Below are 20,926 nucleotides of genomic sequence, written 5' to 3'. Positions count from 1 at the left end.
AACGAGGCTGTCTGCTCCAACAGATTAAACAAATGTATAAGTAACGCATTGCTAAATTATGTAAAAAATAATCTAGTCTTTTGATGCTTTTCTCCTACTTTAGCGGAGCATATCATTGAAATTGTAATGTCAAAAATGTAATTCAAGCTGCTCATTCTTTCAGAAAGGTCATTTTTTTAGCATGGTTGTTCTAACAAGAATCTAAAAAATGTCTGTTAGGTAATGAAAAGGATTTTAATAAGATTTAGAAAACACATGTAAGGGAGTTTTTTAATGAAAATAATTTGAAAAACATACTTTGTTACTCATTTTTTACCCCCTTTTTACCTTGAAGGAGCTGATCTGGTTCCCAGACAGGTTAAGAATTTCTAGGCTGACGTTTGGATCAAGGCTGTTCCCTAAAAAAGAAAGCTGACGTTTAGTTTTTTTTTCTTTTCTTATTCAACAGCTTTGTAAATTTCCACCAAATGTGAGAAAGAAAAGAAAAGGGCAAATCTGCAGATATACCAATCTTTTCAATTAAGTTGTCGGCGAGGTTTAGTTCCTTAAGGTTCTGAAGCATGTCCAAACCCTGCAGAAGAAAACAGAAACAGAGTAGAAAACGGCTTTGCATGTTTCAGAAAAAAATTCAAACAAAATATGTTATTGCATCATCAATCTAACAAAAACATATAATTCTATGAGACTGACATGAAAAAATGTAATGCCAGTTTCATACCTGGATTTTAGTGATGCAGTTATTGTTGAGCCACAGAACTTCCAGGTTAACCTGCAAATCTAAGTTTTGTATTTCACATATCTGATTATTATAAAGGTACAGCTTCTCTAGTTTTTGACAGTTTTGTAGTCCAGATATTTCCTGTTGATAAGACAATGAGAAAACAATTATATGTTAAAAACAAAAAGGTTAAACTCTTCGTCTCTGGGTTTGAAACGTTATTATTTGTTTTAATCCTTATTGCTGCAGTGTTTAATCTCACATACATACTTGAACATAAACTATATTATAATCTCATAAATTAAAAGTTGTTATGTCTGACATTTTTACACAAACATATACAGTACAGACCAAAAGTTTGGACACACCTTCTCAAGGTGCAAAACCAAACTTTTGGTCTGTACTGTATGAAAACTCACTCTAAGACGACACTGGACTATCCAGATCTGCTGTAGCAGAGGGCAGTTCTCCAGTCCTTCAATGTGTTCTATGGTCTGGTCCACGATGGTAAGGTGGCAAAGTCTTGGAAAGAAGAAGAGCCCGACCATTCGGGGGAAACCAGAGAAAAAGATCTCCAGAGACGTGACGTTACTCCCCTCCTGTGCTATTTTTTCATAGGAAACGCCATTGACCAGACACTGTTGTGAGCAAAAAGATGAACAATGATTCATGATCTTGATATTTATGCATCATAAATAAATAAATAAATTTAAAAAGGGGGGTTGAAATACAGTCAAATAAAAGCAAACCTAAAACCTTTTTGCTTCCACATTCAGTTTTTTGGGAGTCTTTTTTTTTTCTCCGTTTTTCTGACAATGTGTATTTAGACTGCAGCATTTATTCATATATATTAAAGAAATTCATAAAAATGCAAAAGCAGAAATGATATATTTTAAACATGTTCATAATGAATTTTCTAAAAAAAAACGTAATTTATTTTTGAATAAAAAAAACACTATTCACTCATTTCCTATTTCATGTAACAATCACAGAAGCCAGCAGTAATATTCTATATAGGCAGAAAATTAGGGGCAATTCATATTGATATAATAGTCTAGCAATGAGCATTTTTGCACTTGCATGGAGAGTAAATATTTAAAGTTATCTATTTGTTACAATGAATTTACAAAGAACATTACAAGATAATGATATAAAATAGATTTAAATGCATTAAAAGATCGTAAAGTAAACACAAATTAAAGTAAAGCAAAGTAAACACAATAAAAAAACACATATTTAATTAACCCTACAAACCCATAGGCAATTTTCTTTCTTTTTTTTACAATGTCTTAAATTTTTTTTTGTTTTCATCAAATATTTTTTCATCTTTACATTTTATTTTTTGGCCGCTGTTAATCGCTGCTACCCAAAATGAGTAAACAAAAAGTCAAATTAACTTTAAAACTACAAGTAATAATTTTTGGTAGTTCTCCATGGTTAATTGGCTACAAACAAACAAACAAACAAACAAACAAACAAATAAATAAATGCTGAGAGAGAGAGAGCCTCCAGAATAATTCCAGAGGGAGAGTGGAATTTCCTTTACATTTACTGTACATTGTTTTCTTTTTACTTGCAATTTATGTTGCAAACATTTCTTGACTACAAAATCAAAAACTTCTGCATGGTATCACATGTTTTTCTTAGTGTTAACTTACTAGTTTTTTGACCACCTCTTCATCCCTGCAGTTCGTCTTTTTGTCACTTTTCAACATAGCTGTGCAAAAAAATAAACAAAAACAACAAATTAAGCATTACTGGTCGGTTCTGCTGAAAACAATACAAAACTAACACGTGCCCGTCAATTTAAATGTTAAAAACCAATTTTGAGTAAACGTTTATATTTGCCCCTCCCCCCAAACATGCACACCAAACAAACAGAAACCGACCAAGTTTAAGGACTGAGCATCAGTTCTACAGACTCTCTGCACTGCACATATTATATATTAAAACGTAAAATGCATTTTTGTTATCGTTTATTAATGTATGATTGAAACACAATTGGTTACCAATATCGATGGGAAGAACGCGTATCCAGGCACGAGTGTTTGGTTGCCATGGAGGAACTCCGAAACTTTTCAAGCTTTGTTTGTACGCTGAGCTACCACACGAGGGCGCCATACTGCAAGATTTGTCTGGACTGTTTTCATGGAGACACAAGACATTTGGATCTCCAGAATATTCTTTAGTACAAAAGGCAGAAAATAAATAAAGTTTTTCATTTTTTTAAGTGCTATTCAGACTGAAAAAATAGTAATATTATATGTGATTTATTCCCTAAATTCTGCTTCTGTAATTGCCTTAAACATATTTTGTTAAACATAGTTTGATATTATATAAATTGATCGTTTTATTTGGTTTTCCTTATTTTAATGAAAACTAGGGTGTGTATTTGTCCTAAAGTTGCGTTGCTGTCTAGCGGACAGGATGACGTCAGCGGTGGCTCGGTGAACTACAACATCAACCTCTCTCCTCTGGTGCTGGTTCCAAACCGCCCGCTCCGCCTCATCCCTGCCGTCCTCACAGCCCCGGCACAGCTGAGCAGAAGCCAGGCGGGAGCGTCCCCGTGTTTTCCCGGATCACCCGTTCGAGCTCGAGCGTCGCCGCCGGCTCTGCAGTACGGTCAGACGGGGGGAGGAGGAGAGGAAGCCTCAGCAGCCGCTGACTGTTCCCAGTCTGTCCGACAACAGCAACAAAGCATGTCCGCTCAGCCCGGCGAGGAGCTCCGCGAGGAGGAGAGGTGGTTCGGGGATGATTACGAGAGGAACGGCTTGTTTGGGAACACATCCACCCGCTTCGACGAGCTGCGTCACGATTTGAAGCCGAGAGGTGGTGACGCTGTGGGCGACCTGGATCAACAATTTCATCCTTTCCAGGACGACGGGAAAAGGCCTCCCGTTGCTATGGAAACTGCCTCTACAGGTAAAACTTTAACGTAAATGAGACAAATCTTACTTTTCTGCCAAACCTAATAATACTCATGGGCAAAAGCAAACACAAGGAGTGATTTTATGTCTTAAAATGGGGGCGACTGATGCTGAGGCGCAGTTTATTATAGATTACGACAGACGGCCTGCTTGTCTGCTGTTATGAGGAGTTAAAACTTCTGGAATTGAAAACAAAGATGCTATTTTTTTTTGCAACTTTCAGGTTCTGATTTGATCTACATGTGTGTTCACATGCTGATAAATCTGAAAGGACTATATGTGATTTATGATGTTAAGGCCAGTTTTCTGTTATAAATACAATAAAAGAAGCACCTGTCTGGGTAGGTCTCAATTAGTTGATGATTGTTGGATAATAGTCAAAATGTTGTTGGCCAATGAGATCTAACTCACCAATTTGACCAAAAATGCTACTTAAAATAAGGTCAGAAGGACTAAATAAAAACAGCCTTAATTCAAAAGGTCTAAGAAACTCTAATGGCTTCAAATTTGTGCTTAAAGTCCTTCCCCTTTGAAGAACAGCTTGGCTCATGCTGCTATTTTTACTCCTAAGGTCGCTTGCCTCACTATTCGTGTGTTGGGCAGAAGTGAGCCACTTTTATTCACAAGTTCACTGAAAAATTCATAAGGTTATGCTTAAAAAAAAATCATGCGGCCAAGTTTCCTCTCTTAACTGCTCAAGCGCTCTCTCATTTGGCATGCTGCTTGAATCAAATCAATAAAAAAAACACGCTTTTTATGCAGATTCTTTTTCAGGAAGTGGACTATTCCTATCAGGGAATGAAACCTCAACAGTCAGGTGTAAACAGATTAGTTAATAAAAGCTTTTGTTAAGATTAAATTATAGGATAGGAATATCCTTTAATATTTAACCTTTGTCTTTTCCACTTTTCTTGCTTGAAAATGTAAACAAAGCATTTGCTCCACTTTCATAACAGTCTGCCAGACAAGGTGTGTAGGTGCTCACAGACGGGGGACACACTCTTTGTTTTGGCTCCTGAAAGAGAACAGTGTTGCTGCAATACTGTTGCTAAGCCGTGTCCGCACAGTTGAATTAATCTCTCCTGTCACGTTTGTTCCCGCTGGAAACGCCGCAAATCCCATCTATGAGGACAGAGGGGACGTTTCTCACTTAATCAGAAATAATGTGATGCTGTTTGCTTTGATTTTCCTCAGAAAGACACAGATTGGCTCCAACACTGCACTGAAGTTCCAAAATCCTGCGTAAAGCTAATGAAATGCTGAGCTGTGTCCCTTTGAGATGTTTGGAGTTTACTGTTGTTTACAACGGTGATAAACAAACTCAGGACCTACAGGATGCTGACTCCAGAGGTATTAAATTACCACTGGACAGAACTTTATCCTGTTTCTTAGGCTGAACAACCTTTTTAATATTCACGATTTACCCTCACGTGTATGTTTACCGGAGCCATGATGAAGACAGTAGATCATGGTGTACCGGGATCAGGTCTGCTCGGCCTTGAAAGCATCAACTGTTTTGTATGTAAATTGCATGTAATTTTGCTGCTCATAGAGGAGAGGATTTCACACAGAAACATCTTCCTTTTAGTTTCTATTTTACATCTGGAGAAGCCATCTCTTACAATCCAGTAGCTAAAAGGTGGATTAAGCTCAAGTCTTTCGCTTTATCAGCTTGTCATCAGTGACGAGGGAGAGACAGCACGCTGGATTTGATCCCAGTGCAGTGCATTTCTGCCTTTAGCTGGTGAGGAGTTTTGCCTCTGTTCCCGGAGGGACAGAGGAGTGCAGGGTCTTTTCATAGATGATAAAAATGCTGGATAATTCAGGGGCAGAAGAGGAGGAGAGAGCAGCCTAATGGCTAAAGAGGCGAAGCTGCTGCCAGATGATGGTTCAAAGGTCCAGACTGTCAGGAAAACCTAAAAAAACATCAAACTTCAGTATTTATTTAAAGTTGTTGAGTGGAGGTGCTTTTATATCCATAGATGCATTTATTTCTGACCCCAGTAGAACAAGGACATAGTTAAACTGATTCTAGACAGGAGTATGAGAGGTTCTCCCTCCTGTTTATGTCTATGGCTTTGGGACAGACTGGAAGCCTGTCCAAGGATAAAGCCTACACCCTGTGACAGATGGGATGGGCTCCAGACCCCGCAACACCCATCAAAACTGGATGAAGCAGCTACGGAGAAGCGATAGAATCCCATGTGTTTACCCAGGAAGCAATAAAAAACCATTATGTGAAACATGATGCAGTGTTTGGAACTGCCCCTCTGCTCTGACTTATCATATTCCCCATGAAGAGCAGAGCTAAAACCCATCACTACTTTTAAGTGTGGACTTTTTGTACATTTTTCTCTGCAATCAGTCATTTTTTAAAGTCTCACATCTAAATAATGGTAATTACTATTTAAAAAACAAAGATTGACTGACATATTTAAAATTCTCCTCTGTTTATGTTAAAAAAAACCACAAAGGCAAGAAAAATATATTCAATACAGGAGAGAATTAGCAGAATATGTTCGGTAGCGTATTTTTCCCAATTTAATTCCCCCAGTTAAGAGGGCTGGATGCAATAGTGTGTCATGGAATAGTAATTGTACGTTCCAGTTGTCTTGGATCAATGCAGCAGAGCACCTGGATCTCTCAGCAATTCTATCGACCTGCACTTGTCTTTTTCTACTTCAGTGAAAGCAGCCTTGCCCACTATCTCCCCCATTTCCCTGTTTTCCTTTAAGTTCAACACAGGAATCTATGGATTAACAGAATCAATGTCATAAACAAGTTTTTAAATGTTGTGACATACGACAGATATTAATTAAGCTGAGCTGAAATGATAGAGAAAATACTGATCAATGTAAAAAAAAATCAATAGTTTTAGAGAGTCACACGAGTACCTAAAAATAAACTCTTTACAAATTATATAAAATGTATTTAAAGTGATAGTTTTCTATATAATTTTATTTTTCAACTAAAGAAACAGATCCTTGAGGTCAGATGCTGCAAAAAGAGACCCAAACTATTTAACAATGTCATGTTAAATTAGGACTTCTAACATTGGGGGAAAAACATATTATTTACCACCACAAACCCACTTAGCTTTAAAAGGGGAGCGCAGTGAGCATCTTGATATATTGGTTTCCACGAGGTCAGGCTTTGAAAGATAACACCTGAAAGATAAAACCGCAGCTGATAGGAACCTAGATGGAGTAATGGAGTTGTTTCCGAGCTGTTGAGTCACAGACTCTTCAAGGAAATGCTGGACTATGACTGATTGTTATTAGCCGTAAACAGTCTTCAGACTTCAAACTGAGCTCATTAGAAGGGAAAATACATGTTTTTAGAGAACTGTGTCACTGAAAAAGACTTAAAGATCAACTCAGATGAAAATTAATGGTGTTTTTAACATGTTCTTCTGGCATTTCTCACATGATGGAGGACCTATTTGTAAAAAATTAGGCTTCAAGAAAATGCTATTTGAAAAATTGCTTATTTGTTTCCTAGAAAATACACTAGGTAGGCCGTAAACTTCCTGCTCCACTCCATTCTGATGCATCCACTTGCAGACAAATAGATCCATCTACGTCTTTGTATTCCTTGTCTGAGCTGACATCTAGCTCAAAACAGTACGACTGGATATCTCTAAGATGGCTCATCATTTTTTATTGCACCAGTTTTGTTAGGTTGGGGTGGGAGAACATATAAACAGAAAGCTCTCACAACTCAGAATTTCTAATGATCTACTACTGCTCTGCAGAAACTATGTCTTAGAAAACAACACAAGTTTTTTTTTTAATTTAGGCTAAAAAAAACGACATTATCATAATTAAAAGACCACTTGGAATGCTTTTAATCAAAAGATGATCAGAGTGGGACTTTAAAAAATATGTAGTTTTTCTTCTCTTTATTAATCACTAACAAACAGCAGGTCATTTATGTTTTTCTTTTGTGACTAGAGGCCCTCCTTTATATTTTCTGCTCTTTTGTTTTCCTCAGTCGCCTGATAATTAGGAGCCCATGCCTCGGCCCAGTGCAAAGTGTCAGCCGGCATTAGTTTCAGAGCTGCTCTGGCTGCACAGAGGACAACAAAAGGACTCTACAGCACATGCACCAGGACTTATTTATCTAACTGCCCCATCCTTTCAGCAGGATGAACACACTGTGTGGATAGTGAAGCCTAGAATTCCTCTGTTGTCATGCCCAATCCCATCTGACTACAGTGGAGCATTGGTTTCAGCTTTGTGGGCTTTTGTAGCGTCTGGGCGCTATGTCACGTCAGCAGATTCAAAATGCCCTCAATCGCCGACCATTTCGTCAAAACGCAGCAGAGAGCTTGCTGTCACCGAGAAAAACTTAGGTTCTTTTTTGTTGCAGAGCCTTTGATGCCTTGAGCTTTTGTCAGGTTCAGCAGCAGTTTACCTTTAGTTTAGATGTGGGGCTAATCTGTTTTAACCTACATAACACACAGAATATGTAAAAAAAACAAAAAACATAAAAGGTCCTGACAATTCCTGCTTTTTTTAAATGTTACATCACCACTCAACCTATATCCTTGAGATGTTTGTACCCCCGCCCTGCAGTATGTGATGAATGATGCATTGTGTAGTGACTGAGGAAGCAGCAACTGAAAGGACAACAGGCGGGAAGGGTGGTGGGTCTCATTTGAGGAAGCGAAATCCGGGGAGGGACGTCCTGACCTGTAGAACCTTCTGTCAGTCAGTTTACATCCTCCAGAGCTTAACCCCTCCATCCCCATCAGCCAGCCCAGCAACTGGGTTTGGGCTATTTATAACACAAACCGCTGCTCTGGAGGAAGAAGAGGAGGAGAATTTGTGTTAAAACTGACTTGTAAACTGCAGAGTTTGCATATTTGTGTTGTGCAGTTTTTTCCACCCAATTTATTGTTGTTTTTACAATTCAAGAAATGAAGGAAAGCCTTTTTGGTTCATGAATTAAGACATGCAAAGAAAAAAAAAGATTAAAAAATGAAAACATTTTTAAAATCATATCTGGTTAGTTTTGTTGATTCCAATATCCTCAAATAAAAAATGTTAATGAGCAAAGAAGAGAAATTAAAAAAAAAAAAGAAATAAGAGGGAAAGCGTGATCCCCTCCCCCTTCAAACAGAGCTGTGTTCTTCAGGCTAAAAGGAAAAGAAACCATCTGGTTTCTTGTCATTCCTTAGAACAGGATTCATTGAGCACAGACGATGTAAAGTCTGTAGTTTTTTGTTATGGATCACTTTAATGAGACATAATTAATAGTGATTATGACGCTTGCAAACTTTGTTGTGTACGTCTCTTTTTTTGTGGCGGTGTCAGAACAATTGTGCGTTGTCTCTGGCTTTGTCAAAGCGCCCTCTGTGTCTTGGTTCTGATCAGCACAGCCAGACACGCAGTCAGTGGCGTTCATGGTGTCATTGTTTCTCCCGCTGCCAGCAGCAGCAGCAGCAGCAGCAGCGGAAGCCCAGCAGCGTTCAGCTGGAGGTTTTCATTGGTCCGCCTGATCGCCCTTTGATTAAATAGTCTGAGAATGCCGCTTTCTTCCCCATCCCCCCCTAAACCTCTCTCTTGTTTCTTGTTTTTGTAGATGACCCCATGTCTGGACTGTTTCAAAAGCCTATGAATGATGACGGTGACGTTTACACCTCACTGCTCTCCACTCAGAGCTTCACAACTGGACGGGACGCTTCTTACCTGTCGGATGACCTGAAGTCGTCAAAGCCCTCCTCTGGCTCGTCTCTCTTGGATCACTTCTCAGATGACACCTTTAGCTTCAGCTCCAACCCAATAGATGACATGCCCAAATCGTACATGGGCTCAGACAAAACAGAATCCTACAACTACATGGATATCAGTCACGGGGAAGAGAGGTATGACCAACAACAGGGGGCCCTGCCCAGCAACCTAAATAAAATCTCAACTGGCCACGACTTACTGGGTGGATACATGGATAAAAGCCCAGATGAAGACGAAGAAGATGAAGAGGAAAATCTGGGTCCAGCTTTGGGGTCTCACTCCTTCCCTTATGTAGAGGAACCATCCGATGAAGAGCCAGCAGACTACCGCTCTTTCCGAAACCTGGGTGGAACCCCTCAGACCGCCAGCCCGGTGAAGATCACCTTAACAGAGTCGCAGCTTCCGGCCTCCAAGGCTGAGCCTCAGCAAGCTCCAGTCAGCGGGTCTGAGCGTGAAAATGTCCTGAGCGTGGGCCTGCAGGGAGTTCCTACTGTGACACTGTCAGAGCCAGAGGACGACAGCCCTTCCTCCACTCCCAATGCTTCACCAACTCGTGAGCAAACACAAAAGCAGCTGCGCCATGTTGAAATACAATGCTTAAGAAAGGGATCAGTTTTTAAAACTTTTGCCATAAATGCTTCTTCATTCTGGCCTTAAAAGTAGGTCATCTAGAAAACGTAACTGTTGTGAATAATTAATACTTCTTGCTTACGTACACAGAATGATGTAAGTAACCTCAGCAAAATCTGAAACAATACTGGATGGTCATTGATAAAATGTACCATAATATTATCCTGAATTATCAAGTTTAGTTGGACTAAAATAATCATATTTATTTGGAAGTTGAAATGAAAAACCGTTTCTAATGTTTTTTTTTCCTCTTTGTGAGCAGGTAAAGATTTTTCTTCCCACGACATGTTCAAGGCAGGATCAGAAAGGTCTGCAGCTTCTGGGTCGAAGCCCGGCAACAGGGAGCAGGACGGCAGCAGCGCCGAGTCTGGAGATTCAGAGATAGAGCTGGTGTCTGAAGAGCCTCCCAAGACCAGAAGCAATCAATTTGCTGAAGCACCTAAAAGCAAGAGCAACCACCCGAGCAACCCCTTTGACAACCCCCCACTCGCCAAAGCTGGTTTTGGCCTTACCGGCAGCCCTGCTCCACCCACAGCCTACAGCATTCTGAGGGAGGAGAGAGAGGCCGAGCTCGACAGCGATCTCTTCATCGAATCTGCATCTGAGGAAAGCCCCAAGAGAGAGGGCGTTAGTGGCCCCAAACAGGGAGTCAATTCTCCTTCCCCTCTTGTTCCCACCTCCACTGGCCCCCGCAGTGCCAGTGAGGGAGTGGGCGTGGAGCCCACCAAAGCTGAGAAGGCCAAACAATCAGTGAAAACGGAAGAAGATCGCTACAGCAAACCTAAGCCCCCAACTGCTGCCGTGCCCCCAGAGGTGCGATCAGAGCAACCCCACCACGATGACATCCGCAAGCTCAGTAATGAGGGCAAAGGAAACGTGGGAAAGGCAGCAGCATCCTTCTTTATGAAAGAATTCAGCAAACAAAAAGGTAAGCCATCGATTTCTGGCTATGATATTACTATAATTGCTATAGCTACTAATGATTATTAATAATTGAAAAATAGTTTTTATAAGCTTTTCAGAAGAAGAATTTCTACTCTTGTGGCTCTAGATCAGGGGTCTGCAACCTTCAACTCTAGAAGAGCCATTTTCTTAAACATCAAATCCAATGAAAATCCTGTTTTTAACATGTTTTTGTAACATTTTTTTCATGCTGAAGGACATATATAAGGAAAATAGTAATAAATGATTATTAATTTTCTGAGAGTTTCTGAGTATTTATTTTCAAATTGTAATTAATCAGGAGCAGAAAAGGGCCCTTTGGAAAAGCTTGTAGTTTTTAACGTACAAACTACAGTCACCAGGCCACAAGCTCCCTCCTCTGCTCCATTCGGATGCATCTACTTGCAAACAAAAAGATCAATGTACGTCTTTGTCTTCCTCGTCTGAGCTGGTATCTGGCTCAAAACTGTACAGCTGCATAGCTCCTATATTGCTCGCTATTTTTGTTGCACCACTAATGTTAGGTTGGGGGTGTGAGGGACTGTAAGCTAGCAGGAGAGAGTGTAAACAAAGAAACGATGGGAAATGAAGACGGGCTCACTAAGAGGCAAAGTCCTGCCGCTCTGCAGAAACTTTGTCCAAGAAAACAAAACAGTTTTTTAATTTTTAATTTTGGCGAAAAATGACATAATCATAATTCAAAGACCACTGTGAACGCTTTTAAAATAGATCAAAAGATGATTGGAGTAGAACTTTAATGACCAAAACCCAACGAGAGCTGTAAAGTCCCATTCTGTGTTTAGAGAGATAGACTTCATTTATGTATTTGTGACCATTAGGCTTTTATTAGCTTTAATATTTTTACAATAATTGAATGATAACAGGAATATATTTTCTAAAAATAGCAAATTTCAAATCTTTTATACTTTTTTTAGCACCATATCTCAGTTGCTTTCAAAATAAAATACACCCTGTGTCTGCTTCAGCAGAAGTACTTGAAAAAAATAGAAAAGAAGACAATATCAAATATAGTATTTTCTATTATGCAAGTATGGACAGTAGATTTAACCATTTACCATAGTTTTGCTCAGTTATCTGACTTGTTAAATCAAAACATTAATGACAAGACCTAAAGAACTAAAAGAAATTAACCAAAACCATCCCAAACTTATTATTTTTTTGCATTTTTGCCATCTTTTTTATAAGCCAAAGAGCCACAGGAGGCTCTGTTGCATCAGGTTGCACACCCCTGCTCTAGATGATAGCAGAGTTGTGCTTTTGTGTTGAAAGCCTGAACTATTTTAGCAACGTATGTTTTAAAAAAGTGTGGGATGTTCCTCAGCTGAGTGGGTTCCTGCAGAATGAGTGGGAGGGAAGTCTTGGTTTTCTCTCTAGTATATGCTTCCACCTGGTGGTGACAGTCAGAAAAACAGCAGCAAGTTAGATGTCCACAATGTGTGATTAAACTCACCCTTTTTAGAAAATGTGTTTTGCAGAACATGTGGATATGTGTTTTTAATAAAGAAAAGACTATTCTGCATCATAAATCCATTTGACGTCTTACCCCTTCTTTGTTATCACTTTGATAAATTTGATATGCTGATAGCAATGCAGCTCTGAGAACATTTAATACTTTTAAAGCTGCCCACTTTAAAGCGTTTTGGGGTATTTTGTCTTGTATTTGCTTTTTCAATCCAAAGAGATTATATAAACAGCTGTTTACATAATAGTGAGCTGCCCAAAACTGGGGCAGACTCCCACTTAAGAGCTTCAAAGGCTTTTTTGTCAGCTTTATCTCTGAGGGGAATAAGAAATCAATTAAAAGCTTCTTTTTTTTAACTTGCATTTGGTGTTGGGTGACTCCTAATCAAGCACAATGTCAGGAATTTATTCAATACTTTTGCATACTGCTGACATGTATGTTTAATTAGATACATAGCTGCAAACCTGTTGACGAGACTGGAGACCAGCAGCTTGGAATTAGCACGTTTTGTTTACTTGGACTGTAAGAAGATTCTGGAATTGCTCAAAATCAGGTCATGTGTATTTCATCTCTATCCACCAGAGGGCGTGCTGTGCATTGGTAGCAACTGCTTTAAAAATCCCAGAGATATTTATGTCATCAGTCTGTGCACTTCTCTGCAAGTTGCCATAGCAACAAGGATGGGGGAGCATGTTCCGTCTCTATAAGATAGATGAGGTTTTTCCTTTTTTTTGGACTGCTCCTGGCGTCAATGTGCTGTCAGGGCTGCAGCGAGCAGAAGGTGTAAGGTGTGGCTGTCTGCGGGGGAACTGAGGGAACCAGTTTAACAGCTTTGATGGGATCTGAATTGACATCAGGTCACTGTTCTGGTTAAAGGACTGTGACAACACTGCTCTTTTGGCAGTTCAGCACTTTACTTCCTTCATTTCAGTTTCGGTTTGATCCATTAGTACATTTTCTTTTTTTTTAAATAAATGAAAATGCAAAAATACATTGTGAAGAAAGAAGCGTTGTGCTGAACTTAAAACTGTCCCTCAGCATGAATTATTAAATGCGAACGCTTTGCCTCTTCGATTATCAGTGAGCCTAAGCGGTTAGTTCAGTCTTTGGATAAGACCTTAAAGTCTGTAATCTGCAAATACACAACAGAGGTGGGTGTATGCCAGATTAAAGATAAATCTGAAAAAATCAAATCCTGTCATCTTTATCTTTATAAATTATTTTGTGTTATGCTGCATTTTGAAATGACAGAAGTATTGAAAACTCAAGAATGAACCAAATGGAGCAATGAAGAGTTCAAGTGTCTGTGGTCTGTCACCACCCAAGCTTTACATCCTGAGGCTCTTAATCACCTCACGCATGGTCTGCTGCTGCAGAAGCCATGGTTTGATGTTTACAATTTTTCCCTCCACTCATCCCTCCCCCAACCCACTGGCATACACGTACGCACTTTCTCCGCTCCTTCTGTTCTGACCAGCGCCGCTCCACAGCATCAGTCTTTGTGCTCCGCGAGCTGGCAGCACCTAGGAAACCTCTCGTCCCTCCCTCCTTTTCCTCTCTCTTCATCATCTCACCCTCTCGCCTGCATCCTTTTCGACCGTTCATGCCTATCTGGGATGTGTGAGTGAGACGGTTCTGCCGAGGAGGGGAACAAAGAAGAAAACGGGAGATTGCACTGAAACAGAGCGAGGGAGAGAGAACAGGGACATTACTGATCACCAGCAATGCAGGCCACTGCAGACCAGACCAAGAAGGAGAGCTCCTGGAGCAGCTGGAAGGGCCAGGGTACTGATACATTTCATGTGATTGCTCAGGATTTGTCTGAATTCTGTGGCTGTGAGAATTGATCTTGTTCCTGCATGCAGGTTTCGTAATTAAAAACCCTATTATTTGTGGAAATGCATCTGTATCAGCTGCATGTGCATATTTATTATCGAGTAGTGGATTTAGACCATCCATTTTTCCATGTTGACACGCCCTATTTGAGCATCCTCCGTGTCTCATTCTTGTATTTAAAGGAATAAACATACAAAGACAAAAGAGAGGTAAAGTGGGATAGGAGTAACTGTTAGATGTTTAGGAAAACACACACCAAGATGCATGTCACCACCGCTTTTTGCCTCTCTTCAAAAAGGAAACCATTGTCTTTTTCTGAGGCGTGCCTTTGTTGATACCCCCCCCCCCCCCCCCCCATTCTACAACCGTGTGGGGAGCTGCCTTTATGTTATGGGCTATGCTCCGTTTTTGTATAGCAGAGACTATTCGAATGGTGCTGACAAACTGTTTCCCTGGTAACCGGGACACACCCGTTATCGTTACTTCATTACATCAGCCCCACTGCTTTGGTCGCCATGGCACCTTGCATAGACTGGGCTGGACAGGAGCATCCTCAGGGTGTCTGCAGAGAAAGTGGCTCATCCACACAGTTCTGGGTTCCGCATTTGTCATCATCTGAAAAATCTTTTCCTTGTCTCTCTTTACTGAGTTATTTTCCATTTAACGAGCCTATTGTATCGCTCTGTATATGGTGATGGCTCGTATCTCACAGGGGATGGCGAATAGGGCTAACACGGCCAGCACAGCAGAGGAAATCGAGCCAATTTTTTTCTGGCTCTTGAATGCCTGTGCATCATCTTAAAGCTGGAGGCATTTTGTTTAGTCATTCTCTCCTCAGTCCACGTGACAGACTTACTGCCATCACTTAATCAACTGTGATGTAGCTCTCCATAACTGGAAAGGATGACCCATCCATACATCACATTATTATTTCATTTTTACCCATTAAATTGCAATCAGAAATAGGCAATACTGTATTCAATATTTTTCCACCATAAAGCAGAGGTTCTCTTAGATCATTTTAGATAATGAGAATGAAAATAGTTTCATGTTTTTGTGTTTAAAAGTTTTTCTTTCATTTTTTAGCTATCTCCCAACAGAGATGTGGCTTTGAAATGAACCGCAGAGGAGTAATTCCTACAGGAATCCCTATTATTATTTACTAGCTTTAATTCCCAATCTAAACTTTCCTCTGATATGAATATTATCAAAGTAAAGGAGAAAAATATGGATGCCCTGACAGAAGTAGAAGTGTGTTGATGGCTCATTTGAGGCCACAAAAAGTCTGGTGGATTTAATTAGGTCGGGTTGAACTAGTTTCACTACAGAAAAATTGGCTGAGAAATGACTGTTATACCAAACTGTGTTAATGCTTTGCTCTGTTTTTTTTTTTTTTTGCTCTGTGCAAGTCTCTGCTCGTCATGGGAAAGACTTGTACTTGTGGTGTTTATAATTTTTTTTTTTTTATCAATATCTAGTGTCTGTTGTGTGTTGTTTTTTTCAGTTAAACCTGTTTGGCCTCACCTGTTTATTATTATTTTTTTAAGTTAAAACCAACATTATGTGTGTTCTATAATGAAGCCTATTAAGGTTCCAGTTTTTTTTAATAAGTTCAGAACAACATGAAAATATTCTTGGTTAAAGTCCCAATCCAATCATTTTTTTAATCTGTTTTTAAAGCGTTCCCAGTGGTCTTTTAATTATGATTACGCCATTTTTAGCTTAAATCAAAACTGTTGTTTTCTAGGACATAGTTTCTGTAGAGCAGCAGAGGTTCATTAGAAATTCATCTCCGAGTTGTGGCCGGGACCATTGGCACAGAGTAAGCCTGCCCCATTTCCATCATCCTTTTGTTTACACTCTCTCCCGCTAGAACATAATATTACGGGCACAAAAACTTTGAGCAACATTGGTGCTGTCCAGCCGTACAGTTTTGAGGCAAATGCCAGCCGAGGAAAACGATGATGTACATGGATCTAGTCGTCTGCAATCAGATACATCAGAATCAAACCAAGCAGGAATGTGATCTGCCCAGCCTTTTTTCTACGCAACAAATACAATCCTTTTCAAGCAACATTTTTGTCTGCCTCGGATTAACAAAGATTTAAAGAAATACTCAGAAATTAATTTTCTTTTTGCCCTCCATCATTAGAAAAAATGCAACAAGAACATGTTAAAAACCCCTAAAAACATTATTTTAGAAGTGAGCCTTTAAAGATTTCTTTTTTAATATAAAAATGAAGTAGTTTTTTTTTTTACAACTTTTATTTTAATACATATTTTTATGAAGCTAAGTTTTAGACTGACTTCAAATTTGTTTTTATAGGTTTTTTAGATTGCGAATTGTTTTTTTGTTTTTTTTACATGAGCCAAACGTTTTTTCATGTTTGTTGCTCCATAATGGAGGGAGGGTTTCATCTTTATGTGGTGTCACGGGGTACAGACACATGATGTGCTTCAGTTTCCCAAGATGCCGTGCAAACCAATCTCTTCTTTTTACTTTCTCCCTCCCCTGCCTCACCCTCTCATTAGTCCCTCACTCCTTCTCTCCATCAGTAAGTGAGGAGAGGGGAGAAAATGGCACACGGTAACCATGGTAACTGCATCAGACAGGTGCTCAACAGATCCTTTTGCGTTGTGATTTAGCTGTGGTAACTCCTTTTGTTTTTATTTTTTACCATTCATGGGAGCTTCCAGTCTAAAATATAGATTTATTTTAACTGTCCGTTTATGTAAATAGAATTATAAACCCTCCAGTTCTTGAAAGCTACGACTTAGACTGTTTGTTTATCTGCTGGACTCCACTGTGGCTTTTTGGCAACCACACCCCACGTGTCCCCTCCCACTTCAGTCCCTTTACTAAAGCAAATGCTGATTTGCTGGTGTGACTGTGGCCCCTCCCCTCCCATGTAGGAGGGGGGGGGGGGTACTCCCCCCCCATCAGTGCTCTCCTTTTGTCTGTGGATAAAGCAGCTGCCTTTTTCCCTGTTCAGCCATGGGAGCCGCAGGTCAGTACAGAATTCTGCTGCAGTAAAGCTTTTCAGTCTGCGTTTGCTCTGTGCGGCTCATCACAAAACAGAAAAGAAAGAGAAAATCACCGTCGCCTGTTCACACGGCCTCCACAGGAGCTGAGACTACTGCTGCTCATGCGTGTGCTTTTCCAGCTGCTGACTGTGTGTGCTGCCTGTGCCTGCTTGTGTGTTCGTGTGAGCATCTCTTGTTCTGATCAACAGCCACAGGGGGAGTTTGTCCAGTTTTTTCCAGCAACAATAGATCCTACAGGGAGTGGCACCTGTTTAGCAGCTGTGTCACAGAAAAGGTGTTGCTGAATGATCTTTGAAAGTATTGAGACGTGCTGACAGAAAGAAAATTGTATTTGGTATTGCTCATTTACAACAGAAAACAGATTTGTAACTTTTTCTTTTACTAGTGCTCAAAGACAATGGCTACTATTGCTATTGAGGCGCCACCTGCTTTTCTTTCAGGCATCCACTGATGGCTTTTAGTGGCGAGTAAAGATGGCCGTCATCTCTATGCTGCTTGTGGCTCTATGGCTAAAATTAGAGCAGGCAGGCAGGCAGCTCAGAAAAAAAAAAGGACACCCAAGAGACCTTAGAAACATCATTCATTGATACAAAACTTTACATTAACACGCTAGATTTCTTAGCATCCTCTAGGAACGTCAATGGTTTTTCGGTGTCTTAGTCGGAGGATCTTGGTGAAACTGGCACAAGTTAGACCTTCTGTCAGCACGCTCTTCCCATGGAAACAAGCTTGTAGTTGCAGCCGAGACAGAATGAGGACCACTGAACGTCTGTAACGGTACACTGGACTAATCCTGTTATCACTTCTCCTTCGTCTTTACTAGTGGCTTTGAATTACAGGCCCCATCACCCAAAGATGGTGACGGGAAAACAGTGAGCAACTCTCCCCTGATGCAGTGGGTGTTGCAAACTCCACTCATTTCTCTGGATTTGAGCGGAACGCTGTAATGGAGCACTGATGCATCGTCATCCAACGCTGACCGGAGCAGCTTCTCTGGCCAGGTCACACCGAACCATTATCTTTGAACTGCTGATAGGGCTGCAATTCCTGCTAAAACGTTCACAGTAATGTAGGTCAATGATTAATTCTGCAAGGTGAGCAGTCAGTGCAGGTGTATCCTTGTAATGTTTGCATGTACACTTGTGTGAGACTGGACCAGATGCTTCAAAATCTGTCTTTTTCTTTTATCGAGAGGGGTTCATTTCTTCTTTAGGACTGGGTTTTTGTCTTCAGAAATTGTATTTTTTTATGAGTAAAGGATTGAAACGCTTTCACACCAAGTTAAATTAGCGTTATCAAAGCTAATGAAAAGCTGGGTTAGGAAGCTGGGTTAAACAGGATCCTGTGACAGCTCCCACAGGACTAAAGAGCTGTCAAGAGCTTCCAGTAATTTGACCCAAATTTGTGATGTATGGAGTGTGGCAGCTCCATGACTTCAGGATGGCTAAGGCCTACATGACAGACTGCTAGTATGTAGGTGTTGCTGGTTTGGACTAACCTGTTTCTTTGTTTTGCATTTTCCTTCAGCAATTGACCTCCTGTACTGGAGGAACGTGAAGCAGTCCGGCGCCGTGTTCAGCAGCGTGCTCCTGCTCCTGTTCTCCCTGACCCAGTTCAGCGTGGTCAGTGTTGGAGCGTACTTAGCCCTGGCAGCCCTCTCTGCAACCATTAGCTTCAGGATCTACAAGTCTGTGCTTCAGGCTGTGCAGAAGACCGATGAGGGGCATCCTTTCAAGTGAGTGAAACAGATTGGCCTGAACGTCACTGGAAAACGCCTGCCGGACCTCTCTTTTGTTCATCTTTCACCAGAGCTTACCTGGAGATGGAAATCGCTCTCTCTCAGGACCAGATCACTAAATACGCCGACAAAATCCTGCTGTACACCAACACCTGTATGAAGGAGCTCCGCAGGCTGTTCCTCGTACAAGACCTGGTTGACTCTTTGAAGGTTTGCCTCACGCCTAAATGAGATCACAGCTCAATGATTGGGAGATGTTGGTCTAAATCCCAGCGTGCTTCAGTTTGCAGTTCTGATGTGGCTGCTGACCTATGTGGGTGCACTCTTCAATGGGCTGACACTGCTCATCTTAGGTGAGATCATTACTTCACTGGCTAACCAGACTCCTGCTTTCTGTAATGACAGCATTCCAAAATTCTGGCTCTATTTATTATAAATATCACTGGCAGTTATCGCTCTGTGAATCCCATTACTGCTTTGCTCTACAGAAAGTTTACTTTTCCAGTTTGTTTTTGATAAAAGTAGATGGGGCCTGGTTCTCCTGTTTGAGCATGTTCTTACTTTTAAGTCAAAGGTCATTATCAACTATTCTGTCCTCTGCAGTTGTGGTCTCCATGTTCACCATGCCTGTGGTTTACGAGAAACACCAGGTGAGCTCCGTACACGACTCCTGATTCACTTAGATTTACAAAACAGGAGTTAAGCCGTCTTTGCTGGTATTTCCTCAGGCGCAGATTGATCAGTACGTGGGATTAATACGGACCCAGGTCAACTCGGTGGTGGGAAAGTGAGTGATCCAAAAATGTTTTAAGTTTGAAAAACTTTGAACTCATGTGAGTGGCCAGAAATATAGACCGGAGGCAAGATTTGCATGCTTAGCAAGGGCTAGAAAGATAGTCACAACATTTTGGTTTGTGTTTTTTCAACCATCCAAGTTCACTTCTTTCCTTAGAATATTTCAAATTGTACCTAGAAGTTGAGTTTGCAGCTTCATGAAGTTTTCATTTGATAGTTTTATGCTTTTACATTCAAACTTAGAAAAAAATATATGCAATGATTTACTTTTTAAAACCAAGTTATTGTCCTTTCAGGATTCAAGCAAAGATTCCAGGGACAAAGAGAAAGGAGGAGTAGGCGCATCCATCACTGCAAAGCTGACAGTCCAGCTCGGTGAAAGGCTCAATGCGGAAGAGCCTAATCTTCATCTGTGGGGCGTAGTGCTGTGTCATCTTGGTGTTCTCTGAAAGCATTCACTGGAGAAGCCATCACTCTGTCTAAAGCAGTTTAAACACTAACACAGTTACACACGTATGTGCATAATCCTGTTTCTAGATAGACAAATACACAAAGACAAAAAAAGACTTTTTTGTGTTGCTTATTACAAAGTGCATGAAGTCGGGCCTTGGGTAAATAATATTTGACATTTTTTGTGCATTAAAAATAAAAAACTTGCGCGACATTTGTTTTGCAGTGCTGACCAAAATGATCTGGTTTAGCCCCAAACTTCAGAATGACCAACGTGCTCCGCTGACAGTGTTAAACAATTCTGCTTCATGTTTGTGAGTTAGCAGATGGGGGCTTTTCTTTTTGGTGTTTTCAAGCACAAAATAACTTGTGTCTTAGATGTGGTTATTGTAGGAATTTTGCTTCTGTATACCATAAAGAACAACACATCCACTCATTTAAGTACTGTTGTACAAGTACTATGAAAACAAGGAGTATCTGTTGATATTTAGCTTGTTTGATTAACTGTCCAACTTTGTACAATGTTGAATTATACTCCATAGTTCTTAAGAACCTGGACTCTTAACTCTTTGCACTTAACAGTATGTATTTAATTACAATAAGGCAAATAAATGTACCTTGATGTAA

At 40.3% G+C, this 20,926-nt stretch overlaps 2 protein-coding genes across 19 annotated transcripts in view; one reads left to right on the top strand and one right to left on the bottom strand.

The window, feature by feature from the left end:
- Window positions 1-3,323, bottom strand: part of lrrc9 (leucine rich repeat containing 9) — a 15,917-nt gene extending 12,594 nt beyond the window's left edge. For 12 of the 15 annotated variants that reach the window (XR_013653027.1, XR_002292921.2, XR_013653028.1 and 9 more), the window contains exons 1-6: window positions 2,728-2,985; window positions 2,377-2,435; window positions 1,138-1,356; window positions 719-859; window positions 508-571; window positions 328-398 (exon numbers count right to left, since the gene is read on the bottom strand). Coding sequence is in view for 12 of the 15 variants with exons in the window: in XM_020713605.3 (XP_020569264.1) it covers window positions 328-398; window positions 508-571; window positions 719-859; window positions 1,138-1,356; window positions 2,377-2,435; window positions 2,728-2,839 (666 nt within the window). In the remaining 3 variants the exon portion in view is untranslated. Of the gene's footprint in view, window positions 1-327; window positions 399-507; window positions 572-718; window positions 860-1,137; window positions 1,357-2,376; window positions 2,436-2,607; window positions 2,677-2,727; window positions 2,986-3,183 lie in introns of those variants that run through there. The other 3 variants (XM_078940298.1, XM_078940299.1, XM_078940297.1) reach the window with 2 other exon arrangements.
- Window positions 3,076-20,926, top strand: rtn1a (reticulon 1a). 4 transcript variants are annotated; one of them, XM_004082287.4, is made up of 9 exons: window positions 3,076-3,640; window positions 9,232-9,933; window positions 10,273-10,938; window positions 18,844-19,051; window positions 19,126-19,264; window positions 19,338-19,407; window positions 19,658-19,704; window positions 19,783-19,841; window positions 20,146-20,926. In XM_004082287.4, exons 1-9 carry the CDS (start codon window positions 3,091-3,093, stop codon window positions 20,186-20,188), a joined length of 2,484 nt encoding a protein of 827 aa, XP_004082335.2. In that variant the 5' UTR covers window positions 3,076-3,090; the 3' UTR covers window positions 20,189-20,926. The 4 variants fall into 4 exon arrangements, with proteins under 4 accessions (XP_004082335.2, XP_078796427.1, XP_004082334.1 ...); XM_078940301.1 differs by lacking the exon at window positions 3,076-3,640 and adding an exon at window positions 9,075-9,138; XM_004082286.4 differs by lacking the exons at window positions 3,076-3,640; window positions 9,232-9,933; window positions 10,273-10,938 and adding an exon at window positions 13,811-14,220.

This window comes from Oryzias latipes, chromosome 22, assembly GCF_053564925.1.
Source record: "Oryzias latipes strain Hd-rR chromosome 22, Olatipes_Hd-rR_3.1".
In the NCBI taxonomy this organism is placed as follows: Eukaryota; Metazoa; Chordata; class Actinopteri; order Beloniformes; family Adrianichthyidae; genus Oryzias; species Oryzias latipes.
This window is presented reverse-complemented; position numbering and strand designations above follow the sequence as displayed.

Bases quoted from the DNA above. Each gene is read 5' to 3' on its own strand.
- rtn1a (XM_004082287.4), top strand. From the start codon at position 3,091: ATGAAAACTAGGGTGTGTATTTGTCCTAAAGTTGCGTTGCTGTCTAGC. The intron at 10,939-18,843 runs GTAAGCCATCGA...ATTTTCCTTCAG, and splicing joins AGAATTCAGCAAACAAAAAG to CAATTGACCTCCTGTACTGG. The intron at 19,265-19,337 runs GTTTGCCTCACG...AGCGTGCTTCAG, and splicing joins ACCTGGTTGACTCTTTGAAG to TTTGCAGTTCTGATGTGGCT.